We start from the raw sequence: 26,026 nt of genomic DNA, 5'->3' as shown, positions 1-26,026 counted from the left end.
AAATAAATGTTTAATTAATCAAACAAGAAGCTTATAAAAAAATCTGTTGCATTAAGCTTAACAAGTGATCAACAGCTTTTACTTCCAAATAATTCGAAATACTTGAACATTGTCGACATTATCCAAAGCAGATTGTTTCTAATTCCTAGTGGATGACTTCTTTCTTTTATGAAATTCTCCAAACAGAGAAGTTTTGCAACACTTATGTCTCATTTGAAAGATTAAAATCAAAAAATAATGCTGCACTGGTTATAGTCAGCTTCCTAGCTTCCGGCGTAGTGCTACCGAAAGCAGTGACAAGGCAAATCAGTTCCTTCACTTTTATTGTTCTTCAGTATTTCTATTGTGAACCGATTTATTGAAATTAAATATAAAAAAGACATTATTTAAAAGTAAACAATAAAAAATTTTAAAAATTATAAAAATGAGAGTAACGCAATTATTCTTTATTTACACTTTTAATAAGAAAATTTAAAAAATAAGTTTTATTTTATTTGAAATTTTATAATTATAGATGATAAAATGTTTTTTTAAATTTAAAAAATAAGTTTTTTTATTTGAATTTATATAATAAATATGTTTATGAAAGTATAAAATAAAATTATTGAAATCAAAATAACAAAATTTCAACCATTATAAAAAGAAATGTATCCAATACATAATATTTCCAAAATAGTTTTAAAAGATTTTAAAAAGTGTTTTTAATAATTTAAAAAATAAATAAATAAATAATTTCAATAATTATTAATTAAAATAAGGCCGAAAAAACTTTTCAATGATTATTAAATAAAAAAGAACAATCGGAAAAACATAAGAAAAAAAAAAATACATGCACAGGGGAGATAAAGGCATTAGAGAAAAAAGCGAAGGAACTGATTTGCCTTCTCACCGCTTCCTGGAGATCTATGCCAGAAGTTAGGAAGTACATTAGCTGACTATAACCACCTTCCCTTACACCTAGCAGCTGTGTTCCAAAATTCATAATGATTGGTTAATTAGTTTAGGAATGAATCTCACTAGTCTATACCATGTTCATCTCTGAAAATCAATAAATCATTATTTCATACAAGTTAGTAAATTTTGAAATTCATATTATTTGAATTCTTCGGACTATTGTTTTCATCTAGAGTTTTATTTTCATCACGTTTCGGTCGATGTAACCTCTGACCTTCTTCAGATATAGCTTGTCAAACTTGAGGAATAACACTCAAAATGAGAACAGTCGTTCAAAGAATACAAATAATCCTCATCTTAAAAATTTCAGAAACATAAATTTGAAATATTTATTAAATTTATATATATATATATATATATGTATATATATATATATATTAAAGTTAAAATCTTGCAATTTACAACATTTATCATTCAAACAAGGAATACAAAATAAAGATTTTTTTTTTCTTTATTCTATGAGGTTTCAAAGAATAGCGCGTTTTCTCAGGAGGAAAAATAGTTAGAAAAATAACTTTTATATAGACTCGCTATAATTTTCCTGGTTAGCACAAAAATTGAAAGTTCAAAGTATGAGAGAAGTAATATTCTAAAGATTATATAGTCATCCATATACAGTACTGTTTTGCTGTTTCACAGTTCATCAGTGCGGCTAGACAAGCAACTGCCTCAAGCCAGGATCGAACTCTGACTGCCCAAATGAGTCAAGGCTTCTCACCATTACGCTATACGGCTGCTGCTGTGAGGGTAATGAATTAACAATGTTTTAACATCGTCCAAATGTCTCCGCTGTATTTGCTTACACAAAGAGTGTTGCTTAATACGCTAATGGCAATTTGTATATCACTTCCCAATATGCTCAACCCAAGATAGGGACCATTATAGTCATCCACATACTGTATATATATATATATATATATATATATATATATATATATATATATATATATATACAGAACAACAAAGGATATTCAACTTGAAGTCCATGTATGAAGATGTATTTAGACAGTAATAAAATCCAAACAAATTTAGTTGAAACTTGAGTAAAATCCATAACATCCAATTGTAGTTATGTATATTCTCAGGCTTGGAATATTCAGATCATATAGATATATAGTTCTTGCTTGAAAAATCATCTACACAGGTGGCAAAAGAAAGTCCGCACTTGTAATTTTTTTCCCAAACTGCAAATTTAAGCTAAATTTAACCTAACTGTTTAAACAAACTATACCTCATTAGATTGGCCTTTTATTCTCCTATAATTTTACCCGCTCATATTTGACTTTTAAATGAAATCTTCTAGTGTTCACGTCAATTTAAAAAAATAACTTCAAATTGAAGAGGGAAAATATAGTCTGATAATTTAAGCTGTTTTAAGCGAATTTGTTATTGCTGACTTTTTTTTTTTACCTCCTCAATTAGAAGTTATTTTTTTTAATTGACGTGAACACTAGAATATTTCAATTAAAAAATCAAATATGAACATGTAAAATTATAGAGGAATAAAAGGTGAATCAAATGAGGTATAGGTTGTTTAAACACTTACATTAAATTTAGTTCAAATTTGCAGTTTTTGAAAAAAATTACAAGTGCAGACTTTCTTTTTGCCGGCACTGTATATATATATATATATATATATATATGAATGGAAATGTATAAAAAAGAATACGAAAAGTGTAAAAGTTTATCACTTTTCTTTATTCATTTTTAATTATTGACGTGCAGGAATACAATATTATGAAAAAAAATTAAAAAACTTTTTTTACAGGTGCATAATTTTCGGCCGATTCTTCAGTCTTCATTGGTGTAGTGAAATATATATATATATATATATACACATACATACACACTCACATCCAGGGTATCTCAAAACATGTACTCACACTTTGAATGATAAAAACCTTTACTTATAGACACGGACTGAAACAAAATAGTTTGAATACAGAAGACAAATGTAATTGAAGAATCATTTTCACAAATGTTCAAATTGATGACTGTTATTGTCCAGACAACGTTGATAACATTATAAACCATGTCATTACAGTACATTTTTTTATGGAGACATCCTATAAATAAAGTATAAAGATTAATAATTCTAAATTATGAATCAGTTTCAAAAGGAAAAAACAAACAAAATCAAATCGAGTGTATGGTCGTTTCGAAAACGATATTCATTTTATTAATTGAAGATAAACATTGACAATAAATGACAAAGACTCTGTTTTTGAACATCATCGCATATAGCATTTGTTACTACAAAAATGTTAGTTTATTTTGGTGTCATCTTTTGTGCTGACGAGGAGATGATATTTGAAAACAAAGTCTTTGTCAATTATTGTCAATGTTTATTGTCAATTAATAAAATGAATATCATTTCCAAAACGATCGTACACTCTATTTGATTTTGTTTGTTTTATCCTTTTGAAACGGATTCATAATTTACAATTATCAATCTTTATACTTAATATTAATATAGCTCTAGGATACATATGTTGTATATTGGTTTATATTGGAGGAGATGATATATTAAAATGTGTCATGTGTTATATAGTCGATGTAAGATATCGTTCTTTTAACAGACAGATAATAAACATATAAATCGTATGTATGTTGTTTAGCCAGGGGACATGATATTGACGTGTAAACCGAGTCATGTTGTATCAGACTTATTGCACGGGATAATTTTACAGTTCATATGTAAGAAGAATAATATATGCTTCGTACCTTTTTCTTGAAGAGTTCTTTTAACTTCCTGCTGCTCCGTGACGAACCATGAAGCGATCAGCACCATATAATTGAGACAACTGTTCTTATTTGTGAAACCATTAAAACAACTCTTTATATTTTTATAATATAAATTTATTACAGTTGCCTCAAATGGTTTTCACAGGATCTGCAGTTAGTCTACATTTTCTCTTCATACAGCTCGCTCCCAGCTGCTTGTCCACCCTTGTCTAGACGTCTGTCCGCTCTGGTGGTCAATCCTCAACTCTCTGACTCTCTCCAAAACTAACTACATCACGTGTTCTCCCACGTCACCTAATTACGTGTCTCATACCAATCTAATCCACCTAGTTATTTGTTTATTCAAAACCCCAAAATAATGTTTACATATATTTTTTTCACATTCTTTTTGCGATTCATACGTCAATCATTTCTTTCGCAATTTGTTTATTCTTCTAATCATAATAATTGATCCAGCGACCATCCGTCGCTCAAATCAATTAACAAGAATACAATAACAATAATAATAATGTTTTGACCCTTGACCCCGCTTGCCACAGTTAACAGATACTATGCTATGATCACAGCCTAAAGGGTCATAGCATTACACATATACCTATTGAGCTTATTATATATCTACATTACTATAAGCATTGTTTTTTTGTTTTTTTAAATATTAATACATTAAAATAAACTTTGCTCTTTAGACTACAGGTCTAATGCCCTCTATAAAATATAAAAGATATATATATATGAATTTGGTTTATTTTTTATGAAAAATTGAAATGAGATTCCTGCTGAAAATAAAAAAAAGCATTACAAAAAAAAACAAAAGTTGCTAAAAACTTACCCTCCAAAGACAGGATATAAAACTGGACTTCTCCGTGATACTGCTAGCGACCCATTTGTAAGCTTTCTCAAAATGAAGATCAAACTCACCAGTTTCATTAAACTAAAGAAAAAGAAGAAGAATACCGAATAATCTATACAATATCGGTTTTTCAAAATAACAATGAGAATATTGTAGAGAAGCTCTTCATATAAGTTAGTCACACGCTTATACAAAGGAAATTGACAAAAATTATCAATATAGTTGTACATCAAAACTTGACAATAACATCACTCCTTGTAATTAGTTGGAGGGGACCATGTCTGGAATAAATTTCCTCTTCACTGAAGAGTTCTCCAATGTCTGAAGATACCAATACTCACCATCGTTCACAAACTCCACAAATCATTTCATTGTAGCTTTGCTGATATTTGCCTTGCACATTTAACATGTCAAACATATACACATAATTCGTCTTCCCGTTTCAGTAAGGTTTTCCAGCATTTACAACATAAAGTTTGTTTAGAACTGATGTGGTCTGATCTATCTTTTATGCTTCCCTCTAACAGATCTTCTTCAAATGGTTAATTTACCATAAAGGATTTGACGGAGATATCATCTATAGTCCAGCATGCAACACACATTACCAATCAATTTTAGCAGGCATGATGCAGAGTAGAAAGAGGACCTTAGGTTTATTTTCGTCCGCCTCACAATTATCACTTCCCTTATTTTGTTCCTTAGTACTCTCATTCCATGAATGATGTTTCTGGCAAAGAGGGAAGAAGTGCTGTTTTCTGGATCAGCATCTCTCCATTAAACACCAAGGTTTTGACCTTTAAGTGAAATCCTATTTTTAGCTCCTCACATTAAGTGGCTTCATGCCTTGCCTGGAGCGACTCCCATAAAAAAGAAGCAAATATGGCATATCACCATTTGTTTGTGTGAGATTATGCCATCATTTTCTGACAAAGAGGGAAGACTTGCTATTTCCTGGATCGAAATCTATCCATATAAAACTTATCTTTCGCTAGTTTTTGACCTTGAAAGGATTTTTTTTTTCTAGCTCCTTACATCAAAATGTCATAAAAAAATATACAAGGTGCCTTCAATAAGTTTCAAGACTTTTTTCATATGAGCACTTTTCTTGATAGTACATACATGAAACTCTACTCCCCTTAGAAGTAATCTTCTCCGGCTGCAATGCACTTGTTGTACCATTCCAACACCTTCTGGAAGGCCCCATGGAAGTCCTCTTGTGTGAGCGTGTCAATGATCTTCGTCACAACCTCTTTCATCTCATTTGTCTCATAACAACAGCCTCCAAGGTTTTCCTTGAGCTTTGGGAAAAACCAAGTCACAGGGAGCAAGGTCTGGAGTATAGGGAGGGTGAGGAAATGCTCATCTTAGTCAAATAGTCTGATCTTCTCTGAGCACCCTTGAGACAAACTTTGCAAAAATCTTACACATTTTCAGTTCTTCGCGAATAATTGTGTGTACAGTTCCCACACTGACATCAAACTGTGTACATACTGTCTCTATAGACACACAACGTTCCTTATCCATAAAATTCTTTATTTAGCCAATCAACTCTGGTGTTCTTACTTCCCTACACATCCTACACCTTTCCTTGGATCTCTTATGCTATTTAAAAACTGATGCTCAATTCATACAAGATGGTGCAGAAGCAGTGTGAAGCATTCCATACATTTCTGTGGCATTTTTTTTTCCAAGTTTAAAATAAAATTTTAATATTGTTCTTCTAAAGTGTCATCACGTCCAGATTGCATTTTTGAAATTCACCCGCTGTGACAATCAAGCTTTAGTAAGGTGTATTCCAATTCCTGCTTTAGCGGTTCATTTGAACCTGAAATCATAAAAAGTCATCTCATAGCAATAACATACTGAATTTTCAAAAGTCTACGACAATTTTAAATGCCTGTACAAAATAGTCTAGAAAGTTATTGAAAGCACTTCATCTATATATATAAAAGCGAAAATGTGTGTATGTATGTATGTTTGCATTTTGTGTATGTCTTCAAAAGGCTTTTTTTCCGGTGGATTGTCGAGGCCGTCGCTCATTTTTAAAACTTTTTATATCACGTTTAAATGATAATATCTATGACTTAACAATGGTGGTCGCCTCTCTATTTAATTTGCCTTTGAAACGTTAATTATTCGACATTTTCAGATCGGCATGTGTTGCATTCGTTTTTCGGTATAAAAAAAAGCAAAACTTGATTTGAATTACTGGCCCAGGGCCAGTGGCCTCTAGAAAGCTATGTAACATTTGGTCAATGTCGGCTTCGTCATATTAAACAGTAGCTTTCATTTCAAGACGAGACACTACCCCTAATAAACAGGGAGCTGGTTTTCCCCAAAGTTAGTTAAAAACAAACAAACCGGTTTATTGACCTCATCAAAAATTGTCCCACAGAAAATGTTAACTGCTGAATGGCTATTGCTTACGATCGCTGCATGTGCATTAAGCTTTTTCGTATAAAAAAAAGAAGCCAACAGACTCGCGGTAAATAAAACACTGTCCCGCACTCAAAGTTCAAGTCGATAACTCGTCAAAAATGAGCACCTGCCAGGTCGCACGTTTTTTTTTTTTTTTTCACACTTTACTATTTTCCAACTGCGCATTAAGGCTTCGTTTTTTTTTCTAAAACAACCAACGATCTTTCTTTTCATTTATCCAAAAACACACACACCTACAAACACCCGGGCATTTTGAGTTTTGCATAGGGAAAGGAAAAAAATATCCATGTTTAGTGCATTTTAGGTCAGGAAGCCAATATCTTCAGACAGCCTAATCTGGTAGCACCAGGTCGAGATAAAAGTTAAGATCGTCAATTGGATTGATGAACAATACTACGAGAGTATTGGAAATGATGAGTGGAAGATGCAGGATTTCATTAGTTAAGAGGATAGTTAAACAAGTATTTGTCAACATTAGACTTGATATTGATTATGCTGTAGTCAGCAAGAAATTAATGCAAAAATGATTTATGTGAACAATATTAAAATGGAAATATTTTATTAGAAATGAACCAGTTTAAATGTTTTAAACATACCTTGTTGATATCTTTGCCGTCGACCAGTTTCAGTTCTCTTAGAAGCCATGAAAGCTTTTTCTTGTAGGAATCGCCTTTGTCGGTCTTCTTCAGTTGATAGATGTGAGCTTGGACGGGACTGTCAATGGTCACTAAAAACAAAATTGTAGTCAGAAATTTTGGGGATAATGAAAAATTTCAGATTCAAAAGATGATTTTTTTTTTTTTTTTTAAACTATTGTTCTTATCTTAAATGTTTAGGTCGATGTAACTTCTGACCTTTTCAGGTGTCAAGGCTCTACAGACAACTGAATATTTTCATTTATTAGCCAAATAGAAAAGTTACTAGCCAAACCCACATGATTTTTGGAATATGACATCTTCGTTCCATGACTAGTGTGTGCATCATAAAGATTTTTTCTGTATTTTTTTTTTTAAATGTGTAATTCTAAATACGCACCAAATTTTATGTTGAGATTTACATTCAAATTTCTTCAGATGTTTTTCTTAAACAGCCTTCGTTAAAAAAAACAAAAGAGTATTTGTTCTATTATAAACTTTTATTGTTTAAATAATTTGTTTGTTTTAAAAAAAATAAAAAAGGTTGAAAAAACATTTTTCACTCAGCAATTGACTTTGGAAGATTGTTGGTGTCAAAAACAAAAAAACACAATCACCAAAAGATAAACGTTTTATCATTTCTAGTTGCCACTTGAAAAGATCACTCGCAAATGCAACTGTTTCACTCGCAATGTAAAGCACTGGGTGTATCTTGTTGAACGCCGGAATCTCTATGGAATTTCAAATGGAACCTTTCATTTAACCCACGGGAATAACATGCTCTCATTCTATCAGCCATGACCGTGTAGAAGTCTCAAGTAATTCATAATTGCATTTTTAGTACTGCTCACTACACTGAGGATTGAACCTTAAACCTTCAGAAGAGTGTCACTTGGGACTGAATTTTATTTAGTACCTTATTCGTTATGCAACGAGTCCTTGTGGACAAATTCTGTATAGATTCATAAGTTTGAAAGAAAGATTTTTGAGTCTGACAAGGTTGGAGGTTGCATTGGTTGAAACATTCTGAAAATCACACTCAAGATGAGAACAGTAGTCCGAATAATTCAAACTATCAATCCTCATCTAAAAAAATTCAGAAACAATTTTTTTTTTTTTTTTTGCTTAAAACTTTCATTGTTTGCACTAATGAGAAAATGATAAATATTTATTGATTTTAAATTACAATAGCACCATTAAAAATGACACAAGTGGATAAATAAGAAAAAAAGATGCAAGTGAAAAACTACAAATGAAAATAATTAATCGAGAAGTAAACCTTTAGTTGTCTCAGTATTTTCAATTAATTACCATTTCTCAAATGTTTTCTTAACATTTGAGAAAAAAATAAAAAGATCTACTTGTGTAACGTATACACTCCCCATATAAATGCATTTTTACTTTTGCAAAAATATAGGCACACACATTATACAGATTTTTACAGTAATTTATCAATTATTAAATTTAAAAAAAAAAAAAATGCAACTGTTTAGCTAAAACAAACACAGTTGGGACTACACAGAGGATCCAGTCCCTCATCCACCGCAGCTTCACCTACAGTGGTACAAAAACATTCAACTGTATTCCAGCCGTATTAAGAAATATAAGGAGAGTGTACCCCAACACTTTCAAGAAACAACTTGACATTTGGCTGGAAAAGATACCTGACCAGCCCCCAACACCAGGCTACACTAGTCCCAACCTCAATCGTCTAGTGGACTGGACCTCTATGAAGTGGACAGCCTGGGTGTAGTGGAGCTCCAGCTCAGTTGTGTCAATAACCGACGGAATAATACAAACTAGTATTTAGAAATTTAAAAAAAAAATCGGAATTGGGATTCTATTTAGAAATAGAATCAGGAAAAATATCGGAATCATCCCATCACTACTGCGAACACAAGATGATTATCTGAAATGATGGTTTTAGTTGACTCATTTACTTTGTAATTATAGATTTATTAAGATACTAATGTGACTTGCTGCGTCATCCACTGAGCTTGGGTTAGATTGTCTATATATATAAAAGCGAAAATGTATGTATGTATGTATGTGTGTTCGCTTTTTCTGTATGTCAACAAAAGGCTTTTTTCAGAGAAGCGGTTGCTCGCTTCACATTTTAAAACATTTTATATCACATATAAATCGTAATATCTCACAGTTAACAACGAAGCTCGCCTGTCTATTTAATTTGCTTGATTTCGGGAAGATAAATATTCAATATTTGTCGCTCGCCGCATGTGGGTTAGTCTTTTTCCTATAACATCTTGGGGGGAAAAAAAAAAACGTTCAGCAGTAAATGAATACTATCCCGCAGTCAAACTTGACCTCATTAACTCATTAAAATGGGCACCTGCTAAATCCAAGTAATTAAATAAATTCAAACGTGTTTCTGTTAGCATCTCGCGGTGGGGCAATGGTTAACGTTGCACGTTTTCTTTTTTCACACTTTAATTTACAACTTTGCCTCAACGGTTCGAGTTCGATCCTCATACATACTTTTTTTTACCCACCCCCCACACACACACCTCCAAACACCCAGGCAACGCCAGGTACCCCTCACTAGTTTAAACTACGAATAAGTTTATAATGCCAGTTAAGTCTTTTTCAATATAAATAAAACAGTAGATGTATGTATGTGCGTGTACCTGTGTGTAAATATTTAACCGATAAACTCTTAAACTATCTGGTAACATAACACTAAAATTAACAGGAAATAGTAATCATTGACTAAGGATGGTTTATAATCTAATAATTAAATAAAATCTTTGTTTAAATGGATGAATAACACGTACAGAAATATTTCAGCAAGTTGAAATGCAAAATGTCCATTTCAACTTGCCAACATATTTCTATTACTTTTGCACATGTGCATTTTATTCATAGTTTGAAGTGGTTTAATTCTAAATCTTTCCTATCTGTCGATAGCTCAAATGGTAGGAAATGCATTTGGAGTGCTAAATGTTTTGATTTCGATTCTAGCTGACGGCACCCATGTCATTTTTATTTTAATCTTTTGAAATCGGTACTATTTATTAAGTACAATATAATATTCAACAGAAAATTGGCTCTGTAAAAATTTTCATAAATTAGGATATATTTGAGCGTATTTTACAACCGGCGAGGTAATAAAACGACAAAAGTAAAAATTCTGAAATTTTCTACGAACCTTTGTTATGATAAGATGCAGCGAACTAAGTATTATGGTATCTGTTTGATACACAGTTAGGGATTAATAGCTATTGATCACCACAATACCACATTTACTCTAGAAGTTTTCTCTCAGAAAGTACTGGGCCAATCCAGCTGAAATAGTGTATGAACCTTTGTTATAAGTTTCAATAAACTACGTATTACGGTATCCATTAGGGATTAATATTTAATGCAAAAATGAGCACAAATTTAACCAAATTTAACAAGCAATTTGGCACAAAGCATTAATTTTAAGTCAATGGGCTATAACTTTTGCCTGTTTTTAATGGACTAAAAAATATGTTTGTAATAGACTATTCCCATCCTCTGTTTTACAATTAGGTTTGGTGCTAATGCAGAGTGATCCGTGCTATTTTTTAAATCATATTTCCACGTTTAATTAAAGTTTTATGAGATGTTTTTTTATTCAATTGTAAGGTTCAAGTACAGAATAAGTACAAAACACCCTACCCTCCCCATGTTAAGAATGGCTTTTTAAATAATAACATTGTTATTTCAGCACGGATCACTCTCTGCACGAGTACCTTAGGTTTATTACTATTGACTATTAATAAATAGAGAGTTACAGAAGTGAAAGTGATAAACATTGTATAAAATAAAAGTGGGAGAGGTCAAACAAAATTTATCGAGAGAGGATGAGTAATAGACAGAAACTTAGTAAGAGGTACATGACTTGAGTAATTTGCAAATTAAAATTAATTAGAACAATTAAAAAGGATTTTTTTTTAAATTACAAAAACTGAGGAATATTTTAACATGTTTTTTTTTATATTAAAGTATATAGGAAAGAAAAACTTTAAGGAAACAAACATTGATTTACTCAGCTTTTGCTTTTTTATTTAAATAAATATACGATATGCAGAGTTCTAATGAGCATTTTGAAGGCTTAAAAGCAATAAACCATAAATGTTAAGAAATGAATGTGCTAATATTTATGTAAGAAAAAAATATAATTATCTGATTAAGAAAATAAAGAGGAAAATGGTGAAATGTGTTTTTATTAATGATGTAAACAATATTTTCTTTCAAAAGCATTAGTGAAGAATATACTCGTTGGAATAATTTTCTAAAGAAACCTAAATGAATTTTTAAAGTTAAACAAGATACAGCAACAAAAATTAAACATTGGCCTGGCAGAAACAAATATCTGTCAGCTTAGATGCTATTTAGGCTTAACTTTTAAAATCTAACAAGATAACTTAATATATCAGATATATAAAAGACAAAAATAGTTCTCCATCTGTTTGTCACACTTTCTCCATTCATTAGGGCTCTGGTTGAAACAACACTGAAAGAAGTCGCTGAGTTTACATATCTGACAGCAACATAGTTTCCACAGAGAGAGATATCGAAATTCGCATCTCAAAAGCATGGGCCGCATTGGATGGGCTACATTCAGTATGGACTTAAAGGCTAAATGACAAACTGAAAAGGCAGTTCTTCAGGGCAGTTGTAGAGTTTGCCTTTGTATACGGTGCTACAGCCTGGATACTCACCAAAAGATTGGAAAGAAAACTAGACGGCACATACACCCATATGCTACGAACTGTATTAAATATACCTTTGCAAAATCATCCCATGAAGCAGTAACTTTATAGCAACTTACCTGCCATATCTAATACCATCAAGGAGAGATGCCTACAATTTGCTGGTCACTGTGTGAGAAGCAAACATGTATTGCTATAGATTCCACGACACGGATGCGCAAGCAAAGGATGAGCTAGATTCACGTACATCAAGCAGACAGCACACAATGCCAACTGTAAACCTGAAGATCTGAGGCAGCTGATGGAAGACAGGAAACTCTGGAGAGGAAGAGTCACATTGGTCCGAGCAAAGAGCTCATCCTGATGATGATGATGATGGCTGGCCTTCATCAGTAGGATTGGCAGTTATGTTTCAGTTCTTTGTAGTCGCAGAGGATATCCTCACATATCCTTCTGCAATGAGGACAGATTGCTCCAGTTATTAGGTCAGCTTGAGAGCATTGTTATTCTCTCTCATCCCTTCTTCACAGCGGTCAGCTTCAAGTCAAAATGGTGATCACCACAATAGACTTAACGAATGTACCGGCCGACCTATGAGAAAAATATCTGGACAACTGCTTTAAAGTTGGACAACGGGGCAGAAAAATAGACGATATACTCCTATTCAGGTGTACATAAGTACATATCAAGTTCAAACCTTGAAGGATGAAAAAACACTCACCTGCCGCACAGAGGAAACTGCTTTTTTTCTTTTTTCCTGCTTTTGTTACATGGACGAGGCCAACTAATTTCTCTTCAGCTGGAAGGAACACTTCCCGTTGAAGTGTGTGCTTTATCGCTGTCATGATGACCTGTAAAATTTAAAAAACTATGAATTAAACTTTTTTACGACAATAACATTGGTCTTTGTCAGCACTTTCTTCTAGCTTACCATGGACTCACTCAGATATAAAGGAAGACTGATTTAAGTGATTTATATCCAATGTTGCTAAAGTCTTACATCCGTGCCTGATGGGTCTAAAGTCTTGAATTCATGCCTGGTGTTCCTATTTACTTGCCTCCCCATGAAGGGGGGAGTTATACACAAGGTCAGTTTTTAATGTGGGGAGAATCCAACTCCCAAAAAAGGGGCACTCTGGATAAGAACAAAAAAAAAAAAAAAAAAAGCATCTACAGATTTCTATTACTAAGGCATGCATTAGCTTAACTTATATTTATATTCTATATCATATCTATAAAATAGATACTTATTAGCTATAGTTCGTACTTAGATTTCAAGTGATCTATATTAAGTAGCAACTATCTTTCTTTCCCTTAGATGGATGAAAGTGCTGGTGAACTAACACCTAAAGCACATTTCAAATCGTATCCTAACTCTTTATATTATAGTTTTTTCCAATGTATTTATTAACCCACAAACCATATTTAATCCTTGCGAAACCTTAGTATATATTAACATTAAATCTACACATCTATACTCATACATACCTTGACTCAAAACATGTGAATAATCCAATATTAATCCTATTTTGAAAAGTGTAACTTCAAAGCAGATACTAATTATCTTTGATACTAACTTGATTAATCCTAACTACCCAGGGGGGGGGGCATAGAAATACCTGGCTTTGATAACCCTCTCGGTGCTGATGAACCAGTAGATCTGGTTAGGTCATCCATCTAGGAGAAGGAAAACTGTGATATGTAAACTTGTTGCACTGACCTAATACATCTTGACACCAAATGGAGGAGGCAGGCTTCCTTAGTCCTGGTCGACAACCTCCCTAGAGCTGGTGACTATCAAATCACTGGTTTGCAAACTTCAATTATTTAAGGAGTAGATAGCTCTGCCTATCACCTGGCTTGCATACTCCTCCTTTGCTTATTAGCCAAGAGCAGAGGTACGATCACAGGGACTCATTAGAGACGTCCAGTGCTTAGCCTTGTTCCCTGAATAGGGCAATAAATGCCGTCTCCAACATCTGCCTCATTCCTTTCCCTCAAACCTGGACATTTTGGGGGTGCTTGTTTACCACGTGTGCTAACATGATTGGACTGGGACACTTTAGTCTGACAGGTTTGAGGGTACCAGTTTGACAGTTGTTTCTGACTGACAGTACAGTAGCCCTAACTCTTGGTAGTGCTTATAGCAGCTGCTCTATCATCAATTGTATAATATCAGGATGACCCTGCACTTATCTCTGATGAGCATTCCTGAGGCCACATTCCTGCAGATGAGAAGTTGGCTGATGGTCTACTTGTGTTGCATACTGGTGGCTTTGCACATCCACTTTGTCTAGCACTTCTCACCCTAAACTGAAACTGCGAAATCAAATGAAATGACAGCTCAATCCAAAATAATAATCAAACCAAACACACACTTGAACAATTTGCTGCCACCTTTGAGGCTTCCTATTTACAATGTCTCCCCACGGGACAGAGTTAGACACCAGGGTCGTTTTTTAATGTGGAGAAAAGGAACAAAAATAAAAATTGACTCAGTCGTGAAGGATTTTTCCTCCACTGACAGAACAAGAAATTGAAGTGCAGCATCTGAAGAATAGATACTACACTTTGATCTTGTCCCGAAGGCCAAGTTCCACCTTTGAGGCTTGCATTTACAAATATCCATGGACTTAGCACTAACTTCGATGATGTAGAATCATTTCTCCTAGCAAACTCCCCGGATATCTTAGCACTAATTGAAACTAACTTGCACTCGTCCATCTTCTCTAACATCTTTAACATGTCTGGTTATCTTCCACTTTGTCGTAAGGATTCTGACAAACACATTTTTCTTTATCGCTCTCCCTCAACCTAGAACTATATTCTAATCAATCATGTCTCTGACGGCATAGATGTAGCACTCTCCCTTGACACTAACGTCCAAATACATGTATTTGGTGACTTTAACGACCACCACAATAATTGGCTTGGATTCTCTAACTACAGACACAGCAGGTAACATCATCCATAACTATTTTATATTCCATTCCTTGACACAGAGAGTAATATTCCTGATTCGTCTCCCAGATCATCAGGACCAGCAAGCCTCACTTCTGGATCTATTTCAGACAACAGTTCCTGAGGATCGTGTAACAAATGCCCATTGCCCACTCGGGAATGCTGATCATGCTGTGATAATGATAGATATCACTCTAAACTCTTGATCCCAAGTTGAAGAGCTATTGCTTAAAACGACAATAAGGCTGACTGAGAAGCCATTAGAGATTACATCAGAAATGCCCCATGGGGAAATATCTTTTCTTTCTGCAGAATAGTGCACAAATAAGACTGCTGAATGGTTCAAGGCAGCAGTTATAGCACGTTCTCAAACGGAAGTTCTATAGCAAACCCCTCTCTCCCAAATGGTTTACTTCTACTTGCATAGCTGCCACTGCTCAAAGGCAACATGCATACCGCAGATTTATCCGACACAAGTGCAATACAAACAGACAAAAGTTTATAGAACTAGAATTGTAAGAAAAATGTAGCAATAGCTAATAGAGAATACAGCGAAACCACCAGAAAACGCGTTGAAGCACAGAAATTAGGAACTCATGATTTCTGGAAAATCTACGACAGTGTAGTAAATAATGGGCAATTGACAATTCCCCCCACTATCCAACAATCACGAGGTTGCTTGCATGATGCAGTTAAATGGGCTGATATTTTGGGAGAAAAAAAAAAGAAACAGCAAAAAACACAAAAGTTCACGGATAGAATTCGTCACTGTATTTCCTCCTCAGAACTTTCTTAACTTCCAGCATGTGTCTGTCCCCCTCACCTCTGCCTACAGGCATTTTATTTTATTTATTTTATTATTTATGGTGGGTGATGTGATCTCGTGCAATTCCACGAGACCACAGCTTATAAAGTCACAGCCGCCATTTTTAATCTCTCTCACATCCCACTTGAAGCTAAGTTGTATAGCCACACAATGCACACACACGTGGGCGCTTGCTTCTTTTATTATTACATTCAACTCTACACTTCCCCCTGGTCTCTAGATTACATGTGGCATTGTGGACGTGGTCGTTTGTTGCGGGCACTCCTATAAAAGAAGATTGGCTCAACTACTTCATCTTCATTGGAGCTCTCAGAAAGAGCGCTGGAACTATCGGCATCAGCGTTAAGATCCGCAGTTATACTATCATGGGGAATAGGTTGGATCCACAGGTCCCTTGAAATTATCAATCCAACCGGACAGAGGTTCCTTCCAAGCTGCTCCAACAATGGACAATTGCTATCGGCAGATCGGAACGTTCCTTACATAACAAATATTCTGCTAATTGTTTGGTGACTGTGTACATGTTCGATTTTTGTCCAAGGAGTTTCGGAGTGATTACAGATAACATCTCATCATCTATCAAATTCAACACATCTACAAGTTTCTGTGGTTCCACCGTAGATTCATAGATTCTTCAATAAACGGGTGGTCACAGTTTGTATAGATATACATGAATGACGACTTGAAGTTTTTTAAATGTACAACATAAAACAATCATTTTTTTCACTACTTTCACATTCATCTCCATTGCCAACCTGATGTGTTCATCGAACCGGATAGTAGCTGCACACACACATGGGCGCTTGCTTCTTTGATCATTACATTTAACTCTACACATGGCAACCGAGAAAGCTAACATGCTCGCCCATCAGTTTGCCTCAAACTCTACTTTGGAGCTAGAAAACTACTCCCTCCCTGACTTTCCTTTGCGGACAGATGTAACATGATCGACTTGAGGGAGCAATTTACTCCCCATTGGGGAGGTTGAGACCCCACTGAGACCTGAGAAAGACCGGGTAAATATGCTAAGATTGTCTAATTGAATCCCGGACAACGGCAGATGTCAAAAATACTTAATTTAAAATATATAGATATATATTTCTTTTATTGTTAAAAACAGATGCATATTTTATTGTTGAACGAGATTTGTACTGGCTAACCTGGAAAAACACTCGTTCAGACTGGCTTTCTGAATGATAGGTTTTGACCTCCCAGGTCATGGGAGGAGGATTTCATTTTGGTCTCAGATTGCAAAACTCAAGACTATTGGGGAAGTGCACACACGCAAATGTATATAGGAATTCCCCGGGAAACATATCGCTGATTGGTTGGGTGGATTGTCCGACCCACCCCGTCCCTGAATATAAAAACAAGCGCCCAGTTTATTTTGGCCAGATTGAAGATTTTGCGCCGAAATCTCACAAGAAACAGCTCCTGACACCTGGACCCCTCCCCCGCCTCTCCGCCATCCTGACGAGTAATCCAGTGACGAAGAGAGAGATTTGTGAACTTAAAATGTGTAACTGAACGTTGTATATATGTAAAAAAGATCCGTAATTTTTGTGAAATTAATTTTTAGTAGATAGAAAACACTGATTTTCTGTCTTTCTTTTCAGTGTGTGCAAGCTTGTTTTTGCTTTTCAGCAGAATTCTACACAGAGGTGTTAAGAATTAATGTGGAGGTCTCCCAGACAACTAAACATCACGAGCTACAGTTTCCGAAAGAAGTCAGAGGTCAGTTGCTTGACCTGAGCACGGGAGTCCTGCCACATAGAAACCCCACGAGATTATCTGAAAATCACCCCTTTTTAAGTTCATGATATCATAAAATATCTAGACATCTCAAAAGCATGTGGACTCCAATCTCATCCTGGCTGTACTATTTAAAATATGCTCCATTTCTCTCCAAACTCTTCAACAAATGCATTAATGAATCATGCTTTCTTGACTAATAGAAAACTGCTTTTGTGGTACCAATTTACAAGAATTCTGAAAAGAACTGACTCATTAAATTACCATTAGCCCCGTCCCTCTTTTCGCCAAAATATTTGAATCCATAATTAATCAAGCTCTAGTCCAGCACCTTACAGTTGACCAACAGTATGGATTTAGGCAAGCCCGTTCTACTGCAGATATTCTAACTGTAATCTCTGAATAATGCAAGGGAGGAAAGGGCAGTAGCCATAGATATATCTAGGGCTTTTGATGGTGTATGACACAATGGTCTTCACATGAAAATCAGATCCTATGGTATTACTGGATGAATACTTAACATAATTAAATCCTTCTTAAATAAGAGAAGAATCCAAAGTATCCTCAATGGTCGTATATCTAAACAATATGATATAAATGTGGGTGCACTTCAGGGATCGATCCTTGGACCTTTATTATTATTCTTGATGTTCATAAATGACCTCCCTGGTAAAATAGTGTCTGATATGCGTATACCTGCTAATGACACCACACTATAACAGACACGGGGGGGGGGGGGGGGGAAACGAATGAACACATATCCAAAGCAATGGCAGAAACCCTAGAGGATAATCTCCAGTCTGTAGTGGAATTGGATCAAAAATGGATGGTAACGTTCAATGCTTCCAAGACTACGCCCGTTTCCTTTAATAATTACAAGAAACCTTCTCAACCACTAATAGATATGGCTAAAGATACATTACCTGAAAGTACTTCATTCAAACTCCTCAACAACATTCATAGAGAACAGGAATGGAACAGATACATTGAGAGCATTGCCAAGGCTGCTGCAAAGAAAATCAAGCTCTCTCTACCATGCTAGAAAGCTACTTATGCCTGAGAGTATCCTGTATCGCTACAAAGCCACCATTTGCCCATGTATGAAGTATTATTGTCACATCTAGGCTGGTGCATCTGCTACTAGTCTCTCACTCCTATACAGGGTTAAAAAAAAATATGCGCGCTTGCACGTACAAAAAAAAATCAATGTTTTATTTAATTTATTTATTATTGTCTTTTGTCAGTTATTTTTAATAATAAAAAAAATGATTAGCTCCGCGTCATCTTATTATTTCATTACGTCGCCCCCCCCCCAGTTTCTGCATGCGGCATAAACAAATATGGCCGCTACTTCACATGGCGACATAACATGCGGAAAAGTATGTTTGCAATATCGTGAAAACTAGTTGCCGGCCTCAATTTCAAATGCGATATTCGTTTTCAGCACACCCGAATACCCAAGAAAACAAGTTTCTGAAGGTAGGTTGTGTGTTGGTCTACTGGACCATATTTACCAAAAATAAATTCAATTTATCGTGTTATTTTAGGTTCAAAATTTAATTCTCTCCTCTCCAACAAACAAAAAAAGTGATTGTTAGGGTGTTTTTTTAAAAACACCCTAACAATTTGCAGTTTAGATTAACAAAAATATGAAGAAAATATTGGGACATATTTGGGGGTATACAGTCTGAAGAATGTCATTTTATTGATTATTGAAAAGACGACATAATTTCATTGTACCTATTTACTATGCCTCCCCAGGGGACAGAGTTAGACACCAGGGTCGTTTTTTAACGTGGAGACGAAGTACAAAAATAAAAAATTGTCTCAGTCGTGAAGGATTGATCCTCCACCGAAAGAGAACAAGAAATGGAAGTGCAGCATCTGAAGAACAGATACTACACTTTGATCTTGTTTATATATTTTATTGAGAAAGAAAAAATTGAACATAAAAAACGTACAAAAAATTCAATTCAACAAAATTAGGCACAAGGCCCTACAAGAAATTGGGAGGGGGAGGGTACAGGGTCTTTTTGACTATGTAACAGATGAGACTTTGAAGTCTTACTCTTGACTGGCAACATTTACCAAAATACCTCAATCACTCTGTGGATCCTAATCTAACTAATAACCCCAGCGTTCAATGTAAAATTTAACTATGTACAATTTGTATATTCATTTCTGTATGTTGTGTGTGCATTTTTTTTTTTTTTTTTTTTGTGTGTGTGTGTATGTGTGAGAAAATAAAGTTCGATTTCATTAGAAAGAGTTCTTGAATTAATTGGCATAAAATGTTCGTGGAGTGGGAAAAAACTAATGAAAATGTTCATTTCAAAAATAAGGAAAAAACTACTAATGTGTTGTTAGTAAGACCCCCCTGTACTATTCTATGTGGCTAGATCCCCCACTGTTTTCCGGGGAACCGAAAACAAGCAGAGCATCCCTAATGGGGTTTGGGGAAGTCGCCTTAATGGAGGTGGGAGAAAATAAAGCAACGGATGGAGGGGGTAGGAAGGTGACCTCTGAGTAGGGGGATGACCGGGGGCATCAGAAAATAAAGATGAGGAGCAGGGGGGTTGGGCAGACTCAGAGGTTCTCTAATACCAAAAAATAAAATCAGGAACAGGATCTCATTTGTACCACCAGTCAAGAGTTACTTTACTGAACTTATAATGCTAACCTAGGCGGGATGGGTTCCGTAGGACCCAGCACCGCCCATGCCATGCCTAAGGAGGGAACACGTATTGAAACTTGGCTCCTCGACGGATGCACAAACTAGTGCTGTGCACCCACCTCTTGTCAAATTCCACTCTAGGCAACCTCTTCCAATCGCATCTGATCTTTACTTTAAGCAAATGTTTAAAGTAAACGATCAGATCCCGATCAGGAACAGATGTCCCTTCGTGGACCAACTTGAGGCGCGCGATCCAAATGGTCATGCGCGCTACTGCTAGGATCGCCAGGAAAACCAAACTTTCCTCCCTGGGGAACGGCGGCTCCATGTTGTACACAAAAGTTCCTACGTCGAGATCGAGCAGACACTCGGCATCGATGCGAGCTGTCACCCCCTCGACGTACTTTAATAGGGGCTGTATCCGGCTGCAACTAAAAAACGCGTGCTCGATTGTTTCGGGCTCGCGTTCGTCACAGCACGGACAGAAGCGACTGGTATGTTCTTTATACCGGAAAAGTACGTCGAAGAGGGGCAGCGCATTTCGGACCAGTCGCCAAGTCAGGGAGAATTCCGAGTTATTCAGAATCTCCCGTCCCGGCGCCCAACGCCATTGAGAACGGACAACCTCCATCGACCATCCCATCCGCCTACAAAGTGGATCCTTCACGGTCCCCTCCACTAAATCCCGATACAGTCTCTTCCTTGGCTGATCGAGGACATTGGTCCCCGGCAAAGCTCTAAGAGCGGTTCGGCATTCGGAGAAGAACTTGGACTCCCCCTTCGGTCTACGACGACCTTCTACCGAAGGGTTGGGTTTGAGATTGGGAAACGAGTTCTCAACCACAGGGACCCAAGGAGCGTCTCCTTCAAGCGAACGACCCAGGAAAGCCAATCTCTCGGCATTTCTATGACACAAGAGACTGGGCTGACCCAGGCCTCCCTCGCTCGGATTTTGAACACAGACCTCTCTGCAGACATAATGCTTACCCTCGTTCCACAAAAGTGAATCGAGGCGCCCTTGTAAGCGGGTTAGTCGTTCTGCAGGGAGAGGAAGTACAGACAAACGGTAAAGGATGAGCGGAAAGACGTATGTAGCACACGCCTCCGCCCGACCCTTCAAGGACAATTTCCTTCCAATCCAAGTCTTTACTGACGATTTGACCTTAGACTGTACTTCCGACCAATTCTTTTCCAGCTGAAGTCCCGGTCCAAACCAGACACCGAGAATGCGGACCGGTCCATCGGTCCAGCTGAAAATACCTGGAAGTGAGTTTACCCCGGTCCAGGCCCCCAACCACAGGCCAACAGACTTGCTACGGTTGAAGATGGCCGGTTACTTCTTCGTATCGAGCGAGCGCCTCAACCACCGCTTGAACGTCCGTGAGGCAAGACACGAACACGGTGACGTCATCGGCGAACGCGGAAACCCTGGCTCGTGTGCCTCCAGGGAGAGCTATTCCGCGCAGGGCTGGTGTAGCCGCCTCGTCCCTTAACTTGCGAAGGAGGGGTTCCAACGCCAGGACGTACAACAGAGGCGACAGAGGACAACCCTGTCGCACCGACCGAGAGACAGCGAATGACTCCGACAGCTTACCGTTGATCTGCACCGCTACCGTCGGCCTGTCATACAGAACAAAGATCCACTTGCGGAAGTCCGGATTAAATCCGGCGGCCTCTAGCACAGATCCTAGGAACCGATGGTCGACCCTATCGAATGCCTTGGACTGATCAGCGCGGCTTCGGCGTCGTCTTCTGTCCCCTCTATGATCGAGCGTATCAAGTGCAAATTGTCTTGAATCGATCTCCCCTTCACAGCATAAGTCTGGTCCGGTTCGATCAAGTCAGTGATGACAACCTGCAAGCGATTCGCAAGAATCTTTGCCAAAATCTTTAACTCTGTGTTTAGCAGAGTCAAGGGCCTAAAATCATCAAAGTTTTCCCTCCCACCATGCCGTTGACCTTTCCTCAGCAATGTGATCACACCCTTGGTCACCTGTCCAGGGATGGAACCCTGGGCAAACCAATGGTTGAACATATCCTTCAGAATAGGGACCAACATGGGCGACAGCCTCAAGTAAAACTCGTAGGGTAAACCATCAAGCCCCGGGGATTTGTTATAGCCGACCTGCTTCAACGCAGTAATGACCTCATGTTCAGTAATAAGACCATCACAGCTAGCCGTCCGAGCCGCCGTGAGGCGGGGCGAGTCAGCCAAATAGCTGCCAAACTCATCAACCCTGAGTCCGGGTAGTTGGGTGAAGCGCACCGATAGATGCTCCCGAAACCCCTCGCAGATCTCCCGAGTCGATACTAAGGGCTGTCCTTCCAGGTTATGTACTTTACGAATGTACCCATCCGAACCGCGCCTTAAAGCAGCCTTACGCTCAACAGCGTCAACATTCACAGCCTCGTTAGAAACTTTGTTTAACCTAGCCCTAACTACTTGACCTTCATACCGCTCGCTAGCCAAGCGGTTGAGATCTTGTTTAGCTAGTGCTAACTCTAGGGGGTCCCCCCCCCTCCACCGCCCGGGTCAGCTTATCCTCTAAACGCTTCTTTGCCTTAGCCTTATCTATCGCGAGGCGTTGGCTATACTGGACAGAGAAGCGCCTAATTTTGGTCTTGAGACTAACCCACCACTTACTCCCTGTAACCGCCCCCACTAAAGCCCGCTGAATTAGCTCAGTGACCTTCAACCGGTAGTCCTCCAGCTCCAACAAGGTGCTGTTGAACTTCCAGTATCCGGCCAGTTTAGGCCTAGCGCTTAAGCTCAAACGGGCCATAACAAGTTTATGGTCCGAGTGTCCTAGCAAGTGGAACGTGGGGCAAGATAGGAAGTCTACATCGCCTCTTCTAACTAACATCCGATCCAAGTAAGTGCTTGGATGGGAAGGCACTACAGGATGCCACGTCCACATCTCCCGCCCCGGATGATCCAGACGAAATCTGTCGACGAGATCGCACGAGGCCATCAGGTCAGACAGACTGCTGTCACACCACGCCGACCCGCTAGTCCCCCCGACCTTATCTATTTTGGGATCAAGGATTGCATTCCAATCCCCCATTAAAACTAACCGTTCCGGATCCACTAAGAAGCCCTCCAACCGTCGAAAAAAGGTTGCCCTCTCTACAGCAGCATTGGGAGCATAAACAGCAACAATCCGAAAAACACTACAATTAACAGCAACATCAACAACAAGCGCCCGCCCGTCCTCGCCTGCGTGAACAACATTCACCGACGCTGACAGGGTGCGACTCACTAGCAAGGAGATTCCACGACTATAGGTATTGCCATATGCTGAGTAGACATCGTAATCGTTTACCAGCACCTGACAATCCCCGTCACAAACAAAGTGGGTCTCCTGGATAGCGGCAATATCTACCTTGAGGGACACCAAGTCTCTCACAACGCGCGAGGCCTTGCTTCGACACCTGATGCCCCTCACATTCAATGTAGCCAAGTTCAAAGACATGATCACTTACCTCAAGCACTGTCACAGACGGGTCTGAAATCCTGGGCAGTGAGGACATGGCAGGCCTGGCCAAGGCTGCCGGTAAGTAAATCCGATGAAGGTGATCCATCCTTGGCCACGCCCCCCACATCCAGGGGGAAGGTTAGTTTGAGTGCCCTGTATAGCGATGGGTGTACATACATGGGGATTCTACCCTCACATTTAAAGAAAATGTTGGTCAGTGAAGGATGGTCCCTATCCACCAGCTGCTGGCCTGGGATCGCATTCTTCGCTGCCTTAATCATTGCCCACATTCCTCCAGTCCTAGCGTCCTTGTCGACCCTAACGAAAGTGGTCAACAAGGGAGCGTCCTTGAATTTAGTGGGGTCTGTTACTAGGTCTCCACCGACTTTTTCAAAGTTTTTAAGTTTATTGTACCGGACCTTCTGTTGTCCTTTAAGGTCCGGAGCCGGTTGGAGAGGGTCTGTTTCACAAATCCTGCTTCCTGGCAGGAAGGGGAGCTTTTTGGTCCGTTCAGTGCGGACTTTGGGAGTGGGGGAGGGGACCTCTTTTGGTTGATGGGGAGGCTGAGCGCTTGGGGAGGGGGTAGCCTGCTCGTTTTCTTCTTTTTGGCTCCTGTCACGGGATGAGGGGCGGGAAGAGTTTCTTGGGGCCTTTATAGGAGAGGGGGAAGGTTGTTCGGGTTGCTGGGGTGTTGGGATCACAGGGGGCTCATCCTGTGTTGTTGTTGCGAGGGAGTCCTTCTCAGTCTCAGTGGGGGTAGGAGGGTTTGCGCGTGTCTTGCGGCTTTTCCTCCTCCTGGCCCTCCTGATCTCTGTTGCGCTCAGGGCCATAGAGACTGTTTTTGTCTCTTCCTCTGCCTCTGACGCGGCCTCCTCCTCAGATTCTGATAGTTTCCTCTTGTTTGAGGAGGAGGGTGTCTGTGTGTCCATTTTCTCCGTCTCGCTCTTCGGTTGTTCTTGGTCTTGGGTGACTGTCTGCAAGGATGGCTGTTTGTTGATCTTGCCTTTCTTTACGACCGTCACCCAGCCTGTCGGTGCCTCTGGAGGATTTGCGGCCGGCGCGGGAGCAGCGGCTTGATTTGTTGTCACGCTTGTTCCCGCCGCTTTTGTGGGCTTCTTCCCTCCATTCCTCCTTGGACAGTCCTTCGCCATATGCCCTTGTTGTGTGCACAGCCAGCAATGAGGCCTCCTCCCTTCCACTATAAGGGAGAGTGTCCACTCTCCGAACTTGAGTGTGGCTGGGATGGCGTAGAATCCAGCCTTGTCCAGGACCATCTGTACTTTGTAGTCCCCGGTCATGATGTTTCTTAATCCGCGGACCGGGGTGACTTCCTCTACGTCTCCATACTGGCTTAGGATAGCCCCCAGTTGTTTGGCCTCCGTCAAGGGGACGTTTAGAGCAGAAACATTTGCTCTCCTCTTGTTCATATAGATGGGTTGGAGCTTTATGTTCCTGCTCTGATGGCAGGTCCTGGACAGCCTGACTGCGTCTTCGGAGGTGGGGAGCAGAACATCCCACTGTGCGTAACTCCTTCTACAGATGTAGTTGGCGGGAATGTTCTGTTCCAGCAACACGTTCATCATGGTGTCCTTGTTGACGCCCGTCAGACCCCTTGTCTTGGTGTCTGAAGTTATCAGCGAGAGCACTCTTTTCTCCAGAACTTCCACTTGACCCGGGAGGGGTTGGATGTTGTTCCCCTGGGTATACTCCTTGTAAGTGGAGTCGAAGAGTGCTCTGTAGTCTTCGGGCGTCAACTTCCCTTGCTGCTCTTTGGGGCCCCATGCCGGTCCTCCATCCTGGTGGGTGTCAGCTGGACTCGGGTTGGGGGGCGTAGCTGGTGTTGTGGGGCTCTCTCTTGTTATGGGCATTTTTGGTTTCGGAACTGGGCCGTTACCAGGCAAAGTAGGCCATTGTGTCTTTGGCGTTGTTTCGTCCTGGCTTGGTTTGCTCTCCGGGCCGCTCCCTTTTCTTATTTTCTTCCTTTGCTGGGTGGCTGTCCCCTTGGGGGATGGAGGTG

The 26,026-nt window shown here is 38.7% G+C and overlaps 1 protein-coding gene across 5 annotated transcripts in view; it reads right to left on the bottom strand.

Moving 5' to 3' along the window:
- Positions 1-26,026, bottom strand: part of LOC145241543 (exocyst complex component 1-like) — a 128,817-nt gene that overhangs the window by 99,198 nt on the left and 3,593 nt on the right. For all 5 annotated transcript variants that reach the window (XM_080104604.1, XM_080104607.1, XM_080104606.1 and 2 more), the window contains 3 exons: positions 13,042-13,171; positions 7,585-7,715; positions 4,529-4,630 (listed from right to left, as the gene is read on the bottom strand). In XM_080104604.1, coding sequence (XP_079960730.1) covers positions 4,529-4,630; positions 7,585-7,715; positions 13,042-13,165 — 357 coding nt within the window. In that variant the 5' untranslated portion in view covers positions 13,166-13,171. The remainder of the gene's footprint in view (positions 1-4,528; positions 4,631-7,584; positions 7,716-13,041; positions 13,172-26,026) is intronic.

This window comes from Euprymna scolopes, chromosome 20 (assembly GCF_053919585.1).
Source record: "Euprymna scolopes isolate OS-2025 chromosome 20, ASM5391958v1, whole genome shotgun sequence".
In the NCBI taxonomy this organism is placed as follows: Eukaryota; Metazoa; Mollusca; class Cephalopoda; order Sepiida; family Sepiolidae; genus Euprymna; species Euprymna scolopes.
Note: the sequence above shows the minus strand (reverse complement) of the source record. Positions and strands in the feature narration are given on the sequence as shown.